Source organism: Bactrocera tryoni, chromosome 2 (assembly GCF_016617805.1).
Source record: "Bactrocera tryoni isolate S06 chromosome 2, CSIRO_BtryS06_freeze2, whole genome shotgun sequence".
Taxonomy (NCBI): domain Eukaryota; kingdom Metazoa; phylum Arthropoda; class Insecta; order Diptera; family Tephritidae; genus Bactrocera; species Bactrocera tryoni.
In genome coordinates, this window is record NC_052500.1 from 84,204,025 (window position 1) to 84,223,548 (window position 19,524).

Below are 19,524 nucleotides of genomic sequence, written 5' to 3' on the forward strand. Positions count from 1 at the left end.
TGCCCCACAGATGTATAGTGAGAGTTATTGCCTTAACTTTTCAACTTGTTCCCACAGAATTTTTATTACCCTCATACAGAAAAGCGTATGTAGTAGTTATTTGTACATACATACATACATATATCTATAAGTATCTGCATATACTCTCATATGTTAGTAATGCACCAGAAACAATAACAACACTGTTGTGCTCCATGTTGCATGTTGCAAGCAAGAATTCTGTGAATCACTTATCTTACCGGTAAGGTAATCCAATTGACGTGGGAATTTCGTAGGGAAATTATTTGCTACCCCACCGAACAACGAACATGTTGCAGCTGTTAAGCTAATAACAGCGTTGTCATCTAAATGGCATATAGAGGCAATATTAAAAAATACTGTTGTTGCTTTAATAATAAATATTTATTTATTTTATTTTTGCGTAATTTCGCTATTGCTGGCGTGATCGAACACCGCACGTGTTTCCCTGCATGTCAATTTATATAAAACTCGAACAACGTCAACGCGTAGTTAATGAGCCATGCAAATTTCATAACACAGATTGTTCCAGCCACTACAACGATTTTAAATTTCTTACATTAATGTATTTTGATTTTATTATAATATCATTTTTTTTATGCATGAACTGAAGCACATTTGTATTAGATACATATGTACATATGTATATACAGCCGCGGACACATAAATAGCACACTTGGTCTTCATATAAAGGATCTTTACTTATTCTTTATTCGAAAAAACAGAGTTTAGTCCTAAATATTACTCTTTTTGAAATAACTATGACTATCACTCTGTTATTCGAGGCCTTAACTCAAAAATGTCTATTAGTTACTCCGTTAAACTGGAAAACCAATCATATTTAAGTAAAACTTAATAAAATGATACTTCCAGCATCGTGATTTAAAAGCTTTTTTTTGATATACCCAGAACTATCTTGTGAGTATAAGAGCTATATTTGCCAGCACGAAATGTTTTTCCCATCCCACTTTTACAAAATATGGAGAACAATAAGTTAGTTGTAATATTAGCTTCGCATTTGTACTATTTATATAGCAGTACTTATGTATGTGTATTCACGACGACCATGACCTCAGCTCCCTTTCACTTAGCTTCACATGCTGATTGACGCTGTTTGACTCATAGATCTAAATTAATATCTATATACAAACACACATACAATCGTATGTACAATGCTTAGCTTTCTTTAACGAATTGGCTAATACAAAGTCTTTGGCAGCTAGCTGACCCATTTCATGCGGCTTTACGGCAAGTACGTAAAAGTAAAGCACCTGACTGCTCGAAATATAAGCGACTCGTGGAACATACATATGTGTTTGAAGTATATGTAAATATGTGTATATATTAATATATTTCTCCAACAAACCTTAAAGTGCCTATATATGTATGTATATGCATGTGGCTATGAATATGTACATACAGACATTCATGTATTAAAAGCATGCTAATTTACAACCAACTAATTTACAAACAGCCAACCTCTATTTATGCATAACTTAGCCAACAACAAATGTATCAAATTACCTGCGTTTATAAGCAACAACATTAAATCAAGTGTTTCGCGTAATCAACGCTGACGTGCGGCATTAAAAATATACTTTTACGTGTTGGAATATTTATTATGAATTTTTTCTCCGTCACTTAGCAAGTGCAGTGTATTTGTTATCTGCGCAGGGGAGCGCAAAATTGTTGTTTTCAAATTTAGCCAATTGCCAAATGTTAACTAAGTAAACGCTAACAGCGTTAATAAATAGAAAACGTTAATATAGTGAACGTTAACAGCGCTGAAATTTACTTAGTAAACGCTAACAGCGTTAATAAACATATTCTGTTAATATAGTGAACGCTAAAAGCGCTAAAATTCGCTTTAAATTATTAAAAGTGCTGTGCTAGCAGCATTAACAGACAATGTTGACAAATCTGACAGCGAATGTTAATGTAAATGCATTAGCAGCTTCTCTAATAGCATTTTAACAGCAAATTTACCAGCGAACGTTTATGTTACTGCATTAACAGCTTCTTTAATGCATTGTTAACCGCACACTGTGCGTTTGTAACATTTTGTTTACCTTTGCATTAACAGTCGTCGGTTGTGCTGCAACAGAAACTGGTTTGCATGTGTGGCTCGTCGATTACCGGTCGGGTGCTCGCTAATTCACATGTTATTGCTTTTGCCGGTTATACGCTGCTGTTGAAGCGAAATATCCCTTAGTTTTGGTTTGACTTCGTATTTGAGTGCTTCGTTGTTCGTTCAATGCGCGCATTAATCGTATGAACGAAAATAAACGCGCATTTAACGCGTAGTGGAAAGTGTATACAAACAATAATGAAAAATTATGTGTGTAGACCTTTTAAAAAATAATTTCATTGAAATAAATTTTTAAAATTCGCTATGTGTTTGTGTGACGGCGAAAATATTTCGCAAATGGATGAAAATTTGAAAAATTGTGAAACAGTGAAAAGATATTTGTGTTTGTTTAATTAAAAAATACTTAATTTGTTAAAGATAATCATAGCAAGCGTAAAAACTACGATGGATCGGAAGTTACTTCCAAACGATTCCGCATAATCCGGATTTCATCACTACAGCGCTGCTTATATCACACAAAGCGACAGATTGGATTTAAAATTCGCAAAAAAAAGCAGAAAACCACAAAATAAATTTATGCAAAAATGTTTATTATACAACTCACCACAATTAGCAGGTGACTAAAGTGCTGCAAAAGCCACCGCGAAGCAAAAAAAATCAAGTGTTACGAAGAATAAGACGTCTTAGTCACAAATTAATAAATATTTACACATGCAAATTATTTTGCGACACTGAATGAATTCGAAACAAAAAAATAATAAAAAATCATAATTAACAACATGCTTACCAAACTTGAAAGTGCAAAGAAATCACAAACGAACAACAAACGTTGGAATACCGACCAAAAGTGTTGACACATTTTAATGCAAAAAGTGTGACGAAGAAAAGTACGACATAATTTTTGAAGTGGTGAAATAAGTGTTTTGTGAATAGTGAAAAGTGTGCAAAAACTAAAATCGTTTTGTGATTATACATACGCTCGGTTTAAATTGGCGAACCACCCTAATAAATTAACTACTTCTCTTCAAATTCATACAACATGTTAGCTGTCAAGAATTTCTTTTTACCCGAACGCACGGCGGCAGCTAAGCCGCCCGAAACGCCACAGCGTTTTTCACGGATGCCTGAAGCATTTCTACGTTCCATACGACGGCGTTCGCTGCGTGTAAAGCGCGCCAAAAGCTTGGTGGTGCCCGATCGCGAGAAGCGGAAATCAGGTGAGGTAGCGTGTTGTCTTGGAGTGTGAGAATTATGGGGAGATGGAGAATAATTAACATAAATATAAATAAGATTTAATATGGAGCTGAATACAAAGATCGTTAAATGCAAATAACTTTTTTTTTTGATTAATGAAGTGAGAAGTAAATACGGCGTCTTTTTTTCTGGCTTAAAGCTCTCATGAAAGCTTTCATTAAATGTACAGAACTGAAAGGTCATTACTAAATGTAAGCTCTCTCACTAGATGAAAGCTCTCCCGAAAGCTCATCACTCGATGTAAGCTCTCACGAAAGCATATTATTAGTTGAAAGCTTACACGAAAGCTTATCAGCAGGTGAAAGATCTTACTTAAGCTTTCAAAATCAAGCTTATGTCTAAGTGAAAGCTTTCACGTACGTTTTCATTCAAACATAAATATTTCACAATGATTTAGTTAATTACAAATCTTTCAATAGCAAAGAAATATAAATATTATATTTTAAACTGCATATATTTTTACCACCACCATAAATTCACAAAAAAGTCGCAGCAAGTCAATAACTTTGATTTTTTGGTGTTAAGCTTCAAAGGCCTTCAAAAAGAACATTTCGACTTTGGACATAATTGGCGACTTATGCTGTCTTTGCTCAGTTATTACCTCGCAAACAAGTGTTTTAGGCCGCAAGCACGTCGCTACTGTTTAGACAATAATCGCTTGAGAGCTCAACAACAACAACAAACACAACGCAAGGTAGTTGTTAGTTGACAATGCACAACTTTTAGCACTTCGGTGTTAACTGCTGAGCAATTAAACAGTCGCATGCGCTAAGCACTTGACGGCGGACGTCGGCTGCCGGTTTGATTTGAAATGAATGAATATGGACGGCGGCGTGTCGGCGCTGACCGGCTAAGTGGCTGCGACTGTACAGTGATTTGTTTTATAATTTCTTTTGCAGTTTGATCTTGTTAACTCATTTAATTAGCCACCAACTTTGGCTCTGTTTAATTTCAATTTTAAGGGGTCTAGAGGGTTTTCTTTATTTTTGTTTTCGCTTTTTCGATTACGAAACACTTGACCCGTTTTTCATTTCACTGGTGGCATGCAACCCAATACTTTCATATAAAATTGTTGTTATTGGCTGTCTAATTGCTGTTTTTGCTATTTATATAAATTTTGTTTTAATGACTGCGGGTTGGTTTCGTCAGCAAAAGCTGCGGAAATGTAATGGACTCCGAAATAAATTTCAGTAGCGATTTTCCGCTGCGCTGTGGTTTCAGCATGCCACTGCGGTGTATTGGTGGGGAAAAATTTGGTTGGCGGCAAACATCGATTTTACTTGTAATTCAATTGAAAACATGCCGTCGTGCTTGTTGTTGTTATTGCAATTGGAAATGCTGTTTAAAGTTGGTAGTGGTATCTGTTTGCTAAGCGTTGCCACCGTTGTCTTGCTGGCGGTTATTCATTGCCACATTTACTGCTTTGTTACTACTGTTACGGCAGTTGCTGCTACTCTTTATACCCTGAACACGGATTGCCATCAAGTTTGTAACACCTAGAAGGAAATGTCGGACACCTATAAAACATAGATGTGAGGATTCAGCATATCGAGTCGTATATCTGTATGTACGTGAACTAGTTCCACAGTTTTCGAGATACGTATCTGAAATTTTGCACATATCCATTATATCCCAACAAGCTGGTTAATTATCGGATCAACCGATATCGGCCAACTACAGCCTAAACATAGCTGTCATACAAATTTGTAAATCAAGTTTTTGTATGAAAAAGTTTTTTATCTAGCAAGATATCTACATGAAATTTGGCACATAATTTTGCTAAAAGCAAGGTTACAATCTCTGAGTAAATGGTTCAGAGCGGACCACTATGGCATATAGCTGACATACAAACTGTTCGTTCAAAATCAAGTGCTTGTATGGAAATTTTTGTTTTGGGTATTGTAGCTTCGTTGCGACCGAAGTTAATGTTTTCTCTTGTTTTTCTTTCAATTATTCGTTGCCTTTACTGCTTTGTTGCTACTGTTAAGCTGAATGCTGTTTATTTTTTGTTTTTGTTTGCCTCTTATTTGATTTTACTATGCTCATTTCAAATACAGGTTTGCCAAGCTATTGAAATTCAAGCTTGTTCGGAAGTTTAATAGGCGGAAACTATTTTACCTGCTTTTTCCACAATTTTTCTCTTTCATTATATAAAAAATTTCGCGAGCTCTTTCCTTGTTAATTTTATCTCTAGTTACTCTTATCAATAATCTATGAAATATTGCGCAATAAAAATGCCTAAGTTATTAGCGCTATTCATTGCTAATTGCCTCGTCCTGGCTGGCTAATCGTGCTTATATAACACACTTCACAGTTAATTCGCTTAGCTTGTGAAACCGTTAATTGCCACCTTCCTTTTTAATTCTATTAAAATTTTTCTCAACGCTGAAATGTGCGCTAAAATTGCAATTGACATCGATTAAGAAATGCAAACTGCGATAAACATCTGAAATAACAACAACAGCAAAAACATCACACTTTGGGTAAATCATGTCAAGCGGCGCGCAGCTAACGAGGAATAGACAACAGTGAAAAGTGTCGTACAAGCAACTGACATTATAAATAAAATGTAAATACATGTGTATATGTGTGTGTGTGTGCGTAAAGTGTCAACGATGGTTTCTGACAGCGATGCATGCAGTGACGGACAGGCAGTCAGTTGCTGCAGCAGTGACAGTTGTCAGCAACATTTTTGCTAAATTAATAAAAAAGAACACACACTTGTTTACTGGTTTGTATATACATATGTACATATATATGTGCGTGTGTGCGTGTGTGGTCATTGTACAAGTGTGAGTGCATAGAAAAAAAGTAAAATCAGTTTAAGTGTTGGGAATTCGCGCACATCTTCCGCCTTCGTACGCCACTTCAACCCACATGTCACACACATACACACTTACACACTCACACATTATAAATTGTAACTATTTGGAACTTTATGTTTGCAGATGTGACAATTGTATGTTGTTGTTGTTATTGCTGCTGCTCCGCGAGTGACGTGGAATTTATGTATTTAGTGACTGTAATGTGTTGGAATTTATGATGGGTATTCCGTGTATTTGAAAAATGGGTCGGATAAATGCGCTAGACTGACTGACAATATTTGTCTAAGCATTAGTAAGCGAACCATATGCTCGCACGTTCTGCAGCATTTAATGCTAAACGCTCTTCATTGCTCATGCATACAGAGTTGCTTCGCATATTTGGTTAACCATTGGATTTGGCTGCGATGGGAAAGAATAGGTCTTAATTTTGGTATGCAACACGGGAAGTAGGCAACCTATTTCCTGAATGCATACTAATTTGCGAAAAGAGTACATACATATGTATATCAAGATATATTTAAAAGCTAGTGATTTTGTGTAAAATGAGTTTCGACTACTGTACATTTATTGAAATATAGTATACTATAAAATATAGTGCATCAAATAAAGGACTAACTTCAAATTTCCATTTCTTTATTTAAACTAATAATATGTATATCATCACCTAAAATGAAAAATAACCTAACATAATTTCATAAGTTTACAAGTGAAGGAAAAGCGACACAAGAGAAACCCCTCATATTGAAACAACATGTGAGTTTTGGTTATAAAATGTGTATATATTGGTTATTATATCTTACAGCCATTTTCGATTTTTATTTTTGACCACAGATTGTTTTATATTTTAAGTGACGATATATTGGTTGAAACATACTCCCTTATGAAATGAGGAAAATTTCTTCACAAAGGCTTGACCGATCGACCTGAAATTTTGTAATTATATAGTGTAGTATATGAAAGAGTTTTCCATATAAGGACTTGATTTTGATCTACACTTTATATGGCAGCCAAATGCTAATGTGGCCCGATCTGAACAATTTCTTCAGAGATTGCACCATTGCCTTAGGCTATAATCTATGTAGAATTTCGTGAAGATATCTCAACAAATAACCAAGCTTTCCATTCAAGAACTTGATTCAGATCGTTAAGTTTGTGTGGCAGTTATATGCCATAGTGATCCGTTATCGGTGATTCTGACAAATTAGAAGCTTCTTAGGGACAAAACGACGTGTACCGAATTTCAGTTCGATATCTCATAAACTAAGGACTAGTTCTCGTACGTCAAACAATATTGAAAAATACAACAATCTACTTAAGTATACTTCCAGTTATTGAAAACTTAAAAAAAACTCTGTGAAAAAATCGAAAAGAAACTCGAAAAGAAACTAAAATTGCAAATTTATTTTTTCGCAAAAACTTACAATTATTTAAATCCTATACAAACAAATGAGCAATAAACCAGACAGAAATTAAAAATTACGTAAAAAATTATTATAAAAAAAATAATAATTGGTTTCGTTAGCAAACTAAAGTTTTATTGAAGCACAAAATTTACACATTTAAATACATTAAATACATATGGAGTATAGTATGTATGTCAAACTCACAAAAGAGCCATCTCCAAAGAGTTGGTTGGCAAATCGCAATTATTTCTTCCAACACTTCGGTCATTTGTCGTCATTTAACGAACTATTGTGGTTGTCGTTAACCATTAATATTTTTCGGCATTGCCAAGCAAAAACTGATGGCAAAACTGAAATGTCATAACAGAGCTGGCTTTAAGGCCATTTCATGAATAGCTTTACAGCATTTGACGGGCAGCGCACGTGGAGGCAGCTTGAAAGAGGTTGAACTGCAATAATAGCACATTTCAACACTTTGGTTTTCGGTAGAAGTTGCGGCAACACAGCGCGCACCATTATTAAAATCATTATTATGAATATGAGCACTCCGATATGTGCGATGATGGCGAATGAAAGGCGATGCTTTGCTGTGAGGGGCTGACTCGCTAAATCAATAATGCGGAAACGCGCCAATGCAGTTGCTGTCGTCGAGCGTTTGATGCCGAAAAGGCGGCGAGCTCTTATAGGTATATAATACATATATATACTTATGGGTACATATATAATAAATATGCCTGATTATATGCATTAGTTATGTATGTGTTATACTTAAGTACAATAGTTTGTGGAAACTAAAATGGCTTATTGAGTTATGTCGTTATGAAGCCAAACAATAGTGACCAAGCGCATAATGCAATAACAGCGCGTTATTTTTTTACAAGCAGATTACATTGTATGGTCATATGCAAGACTGGACCGCACTGCTCATTGTGACATGAACTGCAATTTTCGCATGACAACAAGACCAAGTAACAACAAAGCACTGCAGCGCAATGCATTATGGTTATTTTCAAGTATTAGTTAGTATTAGTTAAAATTTTTATTTTAGTTAGTTTGCCAGTTTGAAAGTTGCCGGAACTTTTACTTTTCAACTGCCCAAATAACCAAATGAAATTACTGTTATTACGAGCACTGCATTTTCACACATTAATGACGCCAATTTTTTTCAATTAAATTACACGGTAACACAACAACAACAAAGTAATTTTTATGTTGAGTGCGAGCGCAATGTGGACTCAAACGGGTATTATTATGAGAAAAACAAAAACAAAAAAATAAAAATAAAAGATTAGCTAAGCTGAGAAAACAGAGATGTGTGGTGATTTATGAAATTGTGTAGCGAATAATAATAATACTTAATTACATGTCTGCGTTGAAATGCGATAATACTTTCTTACACACGAATATGCTTTTTAAGTCAGCATTATTATGTGTTTTTTATTGTTGTTATGAGTTTGTTAGTTAACAAGGTTTTTTCGAAATATTCCGAAGGTGGTTTGAGGCATTACATTTTTTTCATTTAATTAAAAAATTAATTAAATAATACTAAGTTAAAGGGACATGTACTTTATAATATTAAGTTTCACCACACTTTTTCTTATTCATGTACTTAAGTGGTTATATCCACTTGCAAGGTATAAAATACAGGTTTTTCAACGATTTTTTTAAGAAGCATTTTATATAATGAGTAAAAAAAAATAATATATACATATTTACATAATTTAATCTACTGTAATAATCGGTGATTCAGTTCAAAAAATTTTGGTTCACCTTGCGCTCGTAGACAAGCTCCTGGAGGTGCTTCTAAAAGTGATGTCTAACAGTGAGACAGATTTTAGGCTTGAATTATCTCAGGTCCAATAATGAAAAAAAATCATATTTTTGGAATAGATGAATGCAGTTAATGATCGAAGAGGTGGTCAAAAATTTATTTTTGACAAAATGGGGATTTCCCAAAAAAGTTGTTTTTGGCAAAAAAAAATTTACACTGAGCGTGGCTTAAAATAGTGATATTCTTAATTGGCAAGTTGTCTTCACGAAATTTTTCATAGTTTATAATCCAAGGCAAGGCTAGAATCTGCGAGCAAATTCTTCAGATCGGACCACTATAGCAAATAGCTGTCATGCAAATTGATCGATCAGAAACAATATAAAGATATTTGTATGCCCTTTTATCTTATAAGAAATGTAACTGTGAAGGGTATTATAGCTTCGATGATGCAGCCGAAGTTAACGATTTCGCTTGTTTTCAATAAATTTTGAAACTTAAAAGAAGTGCATCTTATATAAATAAATACATAGTTCATATTGAGCATTTAGCGCGTGCTGCAAGTTCTAACATTGTTGCTAGTAAATTTATTTATATAATTATTCTATTACTCGTCCTACCTCGTTAGCTGTGCAATTAACGTCACAGTAAAATTCACTTTTAATTGTCTTTCAAGTTGGTTTACTGTCCGCTTGAACTCGCAGCATTGCCTCTCTATGCAAAGTGAGTTAATGCAGTCATCGAATGCCTTATCTGCATTATACATAGTATGTACGTATGTATGTATTTAAGTATTTCACACAATAGGTTATCGCTTTGTCACTTACAGAACGCCGAGTGCACTTTTTATAAAAAATTCTAGTTTGAGAAATTTTTTATTATTTTATTATTATTTTTAATTAATTTTAATTATTTTAATTGTCAAATGACTTCATTATGCTAATTGACTAGATTAAAGAATATGCATATACATATGTATGTATAGCAAAATACTTCATTTCGACTGATTGCACTTAATATTTACCATGTGATGATTATATATTTTTTCTTCATTAATATAAGCTATATTTATTTAGCACTTTATATCAAATGTGCTTCATTTTCTATACTACAACTTAAATCCCTGACTGTCGGTTTAAGAAAAAAGTCCACTCACCTTGATTTTTCTACCAGCCGGACGGGCATTCAACCGCTCATAAATCAACGGCCATAAGCCGCCTCTATAATCTGCACAATCAACGAGTCGCATAAGCGGCATTTTTTCGCATATAATTTATTGTTATTTTTGTAATTTTGCAAAACAAAAACACGACTTTCTTATCTGCAACATCAACGCTTATCTAACGGCATTTTGCTGAGCACTAGTATTTAGATAACATTTATTTACGCCAATGACTTTTCTTTGTCGTGTTCGTTTGCCGAGCGGCAGAGAAGACAGCACATAAGGTGAAGAAGGAAGCGGAAGGGATAGCGGCTTTTAGTTTGTTTACTGTTTATTGGAGGCACCGACTACTATCTATCCAGCGCTTTATCAAAATCTATATGCAAACGTTGGCGAAACTATAAAAATAGCAAGTTCTTTTTTTTTATTTTGGAAATATTTTGCTTTGAAATTTATCATGCTTGTTTCATACAAAATATGCAAACCGCATATCGAAGGAAAAACGATATATGGAAACCAATCACATTGAAACAAAATTTGAGTATTGGTTATAAAATGGTTATATATTGGATATATATTGGTTATATATTGGTTATATCTGAGAGCGGAAGCCAAAAATTTAATGCTACGAGTACATACATATATGTAATATGATGTAGTGAATCGTAAGTAGTAAAAAAATTAATTTCGATTTTTTTGACGATTCATTGTTTTGCATTTTAGGTGATGATATGTATGTACATATTTTACAAAATTCGTTTCTAAAACTAATATTTCAGTTTCTGAAGCTTTAGAAAGGTCTGTTTTGAGAACCATTCACAATTGCGAAATATTTGTTAATTAATTTTATTGCGTTTCTCATATATTTTTACTCATTGTTTGCACATTCCATTTGTCTCATTGCCTTTAGATAACGCTTTGTTGTCTCAGCACCGCTTATGTACTCGCGCATTTGTGTACACAAAGCCTTTATTCATAAAATGCGAAATTATTTATTAATACCTGTTTCGCTGCTAATTTGCACAATTCAGTTAAATTTCAACCGGTCGCTCAAATTCTTTTTAAAAATGTAAAATTTTCGTCAAATGACATCATTGCCGCATTTATATGCCAAAACAATTAGCGGAATTGAGTGTCAAGTTTAGAAAAAGGCTTTTGTGAATACATTTCTAAAATGTGCCTCGATAATTTGAGGCAAACGTTGAGTGACACAAGTGAGACAAATTGCGAATCAAGTGTAGCAAATGAAAAGACATGCTGAATAATTAAAAATTATTATAAATTTATTTCGTTTTAAGATTGTTTTTGTAGTTCAGTGGGTCGCATGATATCGTTTTTTATAGCAACAATTTTCTTACTTTCGATATTGTTATAGTGAGGGTACATGGGTTTCACGGCTTCCACATATCGAATTTTTACTATCTTATAACATTTTTCGAATATTGTTTTTAATTCTGAAGTTGATCCGAGTTATAGTTTTGGGAATACAGACTGAGTTTTAAGTATTTTCCTTTCAAAATTGCGCAAAATATTTTTTAATTATCTTTGGGATAATAAAAATTTTAATAAAATATTTAATTTTGTATATGAAAAAAAATATATATGAAAATTTATCGTTCTTGCTCGAGGTAACCTATGTAATATGGGGAAGGTTTTTCGGATTTCTTAAATTCACATGTTGATATAATCCCTCAAAAGAGTGCTTACCAGATATTTACGGAGCCGTAAGAGTATATCTTCTTCTTCTTTAGTGAGGTAGATACCGTTTATGCGGTTATAGCCGAACGTACAAGTATATAGCAGATTTAATTACTCCTTTTAATGAGTGTAATTTTTAAAAATACAAAAATGTGTTTTGCTCATTAGAAGCAGAAAACTCGAATGTCTATTTACTTAACACTTGTAGCCACACACGAGCGTGTTAGATAACACGAGCACGATTTGCGTCGCGGCAATAATTGCCAGCAAATGTTCAAAATCAATTTAAACGTTTTTACACAAATTTCAACAGACTTGTTGATTATTTCAGATGTTCTCACTGCTTGTTGTTGCAATTTGTCATTTTTGAATTTTTATCTGCACTTTTGTTTGTGCGAAAGTAATTACAATTTCCTACCCATGTGTCTGAGGAAAAAAAACAAAGGGAACAGCCAGTCACAGCGCAATATCATAGATGATGAGATCACTCCATTTCGTACACTTGGAAGATTTATAAAAACTTTTTGCAAAATAGCTGCGTCGATTGCCAACGGCAAACGCGCATTTTGTGCATCTGAAACAACAAGCAGATACAAGCGATGATGAGCTATTTGCCCACACACACCCACAAATAATATACGAATAAATGGGTGTGCGTCAAAAAGCTTTATAAGATTATTAATGTTTGGTATAAAATGCTAAATATACGAGAAATATTAACCTATTTTGTGTAAATGCGCAGCGCTGGTTCCAGCTGGTCACGCTTCTAAGTATATACTATACATACATATGGTCACCTGAAATGCAAAACAACGTATCATCAAAAAAATCGAAATTTAATTTATTATATTAGATATATGTAGCATAAAATTTTGGCTTCCTCTGACAGACATAACCAAAATATGACCTATAAATAACCCATATGTAACCAATATCTAACCACTTTATAACCAAAAAAAATTTTTAATATTAGTGGTTTCTACGAAAGACGATATTTCCTTCGTCTGCAAACTTATGAAAAGTGATGTTACGTTATTTTGCATTTTAGGTGACGATATGTACCTAGAGTCGAACAATTTACGACACGATCATATTTTCTTGATATATGTACATATAGAGATCGCATCGCTCACTGTTGACATACACGATAATTTTGTAAGCAACTGCTTTCCTCCCGGATTCATGCTTTATTTGAAACTTTCTCTTACTTTTCATTACTTCGTTATTAGCTCGCGCTACGCTGCGGAAAACGCCACTCATTCTTCATAAAATTAATGAACTCATCCAAAAACTAGTTGCAAAAATAATGTCTATACATTTTCTTTATAAAAGACATGTCATAATTTTTTTGTATTTCATCTGCAACGTCCGTTATATTGTATTATGTTGTTTAAAGGTGCAAAAAACCAGGGAGCCATGACATGCTGTTTTTTCTTCTTCTTTAGAGATCACTTTCTTACACATGCATTCTTCAAGCGTTCATAATTTCTTTAGTAGCCTTCTTCAACACTTTTAACAACTTAATTTTCACACTGTCATCAATTTGATTTTTCTTCTTTGTTGCATATACAAAAAAATCGCCATGTCATCCACTGTAATATCAATAATAACTGAAATGTTGACCCTGATCGCCACTCAAGTTTCGAGGATCATCAAATATGAAAGCGCGCGTTTCCCTTTCTTTTGAGTGAAATTGCTGTGTAGTGTGAGTATTTACGAGTATTGTAAGTGTGTACTGTTGATCAAAACAAACAGATAATGGTTGTAACATCTTAACCTTCTTGACTTTGCTGTGATTAATTGGTTTTTTTGGAGGGTATATCTTGTGTACTTTTATTGTGCGATAACTGTAGATCTGACTGTAGGTGTAAGTATACAATGATACATTTTTATAAAGTTGAAGTATGATAACAAAGTATAATGTGTGAATTTTCTTAAAGCAATTCTGCGAAGTCTCTTTCGTAGGCAGCTTTTATTCTCAAACTCAAAAATACTGCTACAAAAGTTTTAAAAGTTGACAAGTCGAATAAATAGCTCTTAGCTAACCTTATATGGCGAACCTTTGCCTGTAATTTTGTTTGGATGTTGAATTTACGAGCAATTTGTTGGCGCTATATAAGGCAAGACTCCAAAACATTTACATATATGACATAAAATCGTGAATCAATTTGAGTTAATATATTTTTTATGACTGTGGAATATGTATTAAACTCATAAAAGTAAGCAAACAAATGTAAATCAATAAAATGTGACCGTGAAACGATCATGCGGGCGTTCTTTATTTGAGAATAAATGTATTTTATAATAACTAAAGGTATTCCAGTTTCTTCTTCTTTATAGACGTAGACACCGCTTGCCCGGTTATAGCCGAGGTATTCATGCTTAGAGGCCAGAATTTCGAGAGTTTTTGGCAATTGATATTTTACAATAAATTTTTTTTATCATTTGTTTATTTATATTTTAAGAGTACACGAAATTTATTAAAAAAAAATGATAATAAAAAATTCTTGAGGTATGCGTCTGTGATGTAGGGGGAAAAAAGGTCGTGTCCTCATCACCATGATTTCACCCTTGTGGTCATCTGAAAAATAAAGTAATGATAGATTCTTAATTAGTACGAATGTAGACTATCATAAGAAGCTGCAAAACTGGAAAAAAAAAATATTTTTTTATAAAATTTCAAATGGTCGATTTTTCACAATTTTTTTAAATTTGTAGATTTTTTTTAAATATGTATTACAAATTCCAATTTTTCATTTTTTGTTGCTTAATGTGATAGGGAGATATTTGAGGAATATTCACGTCGAGAAAATTATCTGATTAGAACATCGAAAAAAGTAGTTTCTAGAAAAACGCGTTTAAAGTTTTAAGTAAAGTTTCAGGTAGCGTAACTGAGCACTGATTTAACTAGTTGCAACACTAAAACAGCTATAACTTCGGAAAAAATTTGAATTTTTAAAAGTTATTTTTGGAAGATATTTTTTAATATCTAAACTATTGAATTATCAAAAAAATATTTTTTTATTTTTTAAAATTTTTAGACCAGAAAAATTTGAATTTTTAAAAATTCTTTTTGGAAGATATGTCTGAATATCTAAACTAACGAATTATAAAAAAAAATATTTTATAATTTTCTCAAATTTCTAGACCAGAATACCCGCTTAAGCTACTTACCATAAGCCGCGTTCACACTTTAAATTAAAATTTTTATATAAAACTCAATTCTATGCGCATACCAAACTTTGAGGATTTATCGGCTTAGACAGAATATTTTCTTGACATCTGTGACCTTTTTCTTATTTCTTTTCCACTAAACCCATTTTGTTCAGCTTTTGCGTGCTCCCCTTAAACATAACTGACATTTATGCAACAATTACGGTAAACTCGTGCGACGCTGAACGCGCAAAAAGTGTAATTTTAAACCGCCACGCCCACTCTATCAAGTCTAACTCACAGCGGCCTACAATAGGCCATTTGAGTGGCGTAACCAGCAATAAGGAACCGCCACTAAACGGTAGCGAAGCAGATTGGCGCCGCTAAAAGTCCAACAGGTTAACACCAGCCGCATGTTTGGCGCACTGACGATCATGTACAGCAAGCCAATTGCCCAGCCAGAACTGAATGTGTGTCTTGAAAACTGTGAACACTGCAGATTCATGGGCGCTACGCGCGAAAGAGCGATTGCGTTTGCGATTTGGAAAAGCCAGCTCTGCCAGTTTGTCAGCCATAAAGCATAAATGTTACTGTTGTAGATTAGACGATCTACAACGATCTACATCCAACAGGCTGTCGGACCGCCGCGCGACGTCATGCGGCCACTGACCGGTGATTTATTTCGGGCGCCGCAACGCCTTGCCCAAATGTTGCGCGCGTTCGTTGTGAAAAGTCACAACAGAGTTAATTTCTTTACGCGCCGTCTGCGCATTTCAAGTCAAGTAGCAGCGACTGTCGTGCAGCAAACAGTGATTAACTGATCACTGAACTAAAGGAAATTGCGCGCCGTCTGCACACTCGTCACAGCCGGTTCAATTAGCTAAAGAGGCGTACAAATTACAAGGAGCAAGCAGAGTTGATATAAACGGCCTTCAAGGCAGCGACAGGTATGGGCTTAGCAGCGCTAGGCGCGCGTCGCGTCGCTCAAATCGCGGACGACAGTGAAAGATGCGCGTCGCGATCTGTATAGATCGCTGTCGATCACCGCTAATCGTCCGAGCGTCGGACGTGTGCAACACAAGCAGGTTAGCTATCTAGCTCGGACCCCTTAACAATACGTCGCGTTGCAGCGCTTTTCTTTTGCGACAAATGTGCACTCATTATACTTGTTTGCTTGTGCGCTGGCACGTCTCGCGCCTGCTTTGTTGTTGGCGGCGATTTAAAAATAGTCAATTGCTGTAGAAATTGAAAATTGCCAATATGTTTGACTTGTGCTGCAGCATTCTTTTGCTTGCCTTATTGGTGGCGCGTTTGTTTTCCTTCGCTGTTGGTTTTGTGTTTTTTCTAGAGAAAAAGTTATTCTTAGACAAGAATGCGGATTCTTTTGGCATGTGGAAAGTGATCGATGTGGGGATGGTAAGACATTATGTTGCCCATACAGGTGTGGATGCCTGTGAAGTCTGAGAGTTGAGGCATTTTCGAAAGAATTCATATTGTGCTCGAACAGGTGGACCAAAGCGCTGAAATGTGGACTTGGATGGTATATTTAGATTTCTGTGAATTAATTGCTTACTTTTTTTTAGAAGAATTCTTTAAGTTTTTATTTGTTTTGTTTTTTTTTGTTTAGCACGAATTTGTTTGAAAGACTAACGTGTTGAATTTGTTGTATTAAGTTGAAAGTTTATATTATTTACCGAAACTATATTCGAATGTAATGAAAAGTGCAGAAAAAATTGCGTTGCAAAGAATTCGAATTTGAATTCAACAATAAGTTAGTCCATTTAATATTTAGGTGTTTGGGTCTAAAAACTTAAAAATGAGATATTCTCCTCCATATCGTCACCTAAACTGCAAAACAAAGTATCATAAAAAAAAAAATCGAAAATCGCTGCCAGATATAATAAATAACCAATTTATTGTACATAAAACCATTTTTTTTACCAAAACTCAAGATATAACTATATAATATATAACTATTTTATACCCAAACTTTTGATTGAAAATGTGAAGTAAAATAACCGAAATGTAACCATTGTATAACCAAAACTCAAACTTTGTTTCAATATTAGTGGTTTTTATTATAACGTTTTTCCTTCGCCTGTAACTTATGATATGATGACGATATGTATACTATATCTAACCCAGCCTAGGTCAGTAATACTGTGAATTTCAGTTTCTACATTGCATTCGCTTAACATTAAAGTTAGAAAAAATCGATTTTCCTTCTAGCACGCCCTTTTCACCTGTGTTCTTATCAAAATTAAACGCTGAATACATTTGTATTCTCCATAAAAGGTCACCCGCAGCCATATAAATGCTTCCGCTGTCAAATGGGACATTGGAAAGAGCAACAATGGAGAATTACGTATGCTCTTTTATAAGCCTTTGGTCATTGATCGTAAGCACACTCACACACAGAAACGTTGCTATACACATTCATACAAATATACAGTAAGCACGCATATACATATGTACATACACACACTTGCCACAATTTACGTAAATTTAAATTTTTATGCCACATTTGCGCCGTCAGCCATACAAACGATTGACCGCAAACAAAAGCGCTTGGCGAAGGGCGTTAAATAGCAGCAACAGAGGCAACTTACGTGGTATAATCATGTATGATGATGAGTATAAGCCTTTTAGGGAAATCAACTGCTTTGAGTTCAGAGAGGCTTATGGAACTCTTTAAAACTCATTATATAATATTTTATTTGGCGTGCAAGCGGATTGTAGCTAATTTCAAGTTGTCAACATAAAATCATGATTGTAGGTGAAGTACAGAAGCGGAGCATACCTAATTATTTTATTTTTGATCAAATGTGCATTTACTTATAGTGTTCGAAGAGATTTATCAAACCCTTTTTTACACTTTTTAAATTAGAACTTTTTGAAAAAGCTTTCCACACAAGCATGCTCGGACTAATAATAGTAAGGGCATTATTTGTTTTATTTTTTCCCTGCAGCGGAAGTCGTTCATTCATGCTCACTGTACTATATAAATTTTTTCACTGTGACACACATGCACACATACACGCTTAATGCCACCTTTTTGCGTGCTCATTTGTTTGTATTTATTAATCGTAAGCCATATTGACTTCAATTGTCCCTTTCGTTTTTTGTTTACATTAACACTTTGTGGTTATTGCTGGTAGGCAACTCCCAAAGCATTGTCATTCTAATAACGCACATAACCGAACAAAGGAAATAAGTGGGCAAGTTGTATGAGGCGTACATAGTAGTAGGCAGATTCTATGAATGACTGATTTCCATGGAACCGCTACCACTCAGACGCAACGTCAAACTTAGATACGTGCATATATGTATGTATCTACACAACATAGGTGGGCATACACATAACTGCAGGCGGGGAGCTGAAGTTGAAGCACCACAATTTTCCAACTCCAAAAAGTTGCCAATTTGCGTCACAATCGCTTATCGGTGCGCTGCTTAATCTTATATGTGTGTTTATATATTGATTTATTGTATATTATACATATATGTATGTATATATATTCGATTACAAATATTTATTTGTGCCAAGCAATGTTGATGCTAGTGCATGCATTTATTTTTAAATGCATATTTTTCTGGGTTCTTTGTTTATTATGCTTTATGACCATAATTAATTTCTACGTCGACTTAATGCTCTGCATATTAATTACACTTTAAGGCCCAAGCAGGTCACGCATTTTTCATAACTTCTTACAATAAAAGATTCATACCTATACAATTAAAGTAGTAAACTCTTTCATAACAAAATATTTTCATTAAACAATTTAAAGTGCCATTTAAAACTTTGAAAACCATACATACAATACTATACTACACATATATGGACTATAAAAATCTATTAAAACTAGTTTTGAGTTATGTAACTGTTACGCACATTTTTTGGTCAAAAGAAATTTTAGAACTGTTAGCTCGTTTTGAGGTCATACATTATGCCTATTTAAGAAATACTTATAGTATTATGGTTACAAATTTGTATTTATGTTGCGCCCAAAAATGGTTTGCCAGGTATTAATGTTCATATTGACCAACTTAAGGGGCACAGTCAGTATGAACATTAACACCTGGCAACCATCACCATGCACCATTGTTGTGCAAAAGAAATACAAATTTGTAATCGTAATACTATTTCTTATGTA

The 19,524-nt window shown here is 34.2% G+C and overlaps 1 protein-coding gene across 2 annotated transcripts in view; it reads left to right on the plus strand.

Annotated features, from left to right (window-relative positions):
• The window catches only part of LOC120769106 (centaurin-gamma-1A), a 289,994-nt gene that overhangs the window by 214,997 nt on the left and 55,473 nt on the right, over nt 1–19,524 (plus strand). The window contains exon 1 of one of the 2 annotated variants that reach the window (XM_040095967.1): nt 2,445–3,324. The exons of the other annotated variant lie outside the window; for it this stretch is intronic. Coding sequence (XP_039951901.1) covers nt 3,147–3,324 — 178 coding nt within the window. The 5' untranslated portion in view covers nt 2,445–3,146. Of the gene's footprint in view, nt 1–2,444; nt 3,325–19,524 lie in introns of those variants that run through there. 2 annotated transcript variants of the gene reach the window in all.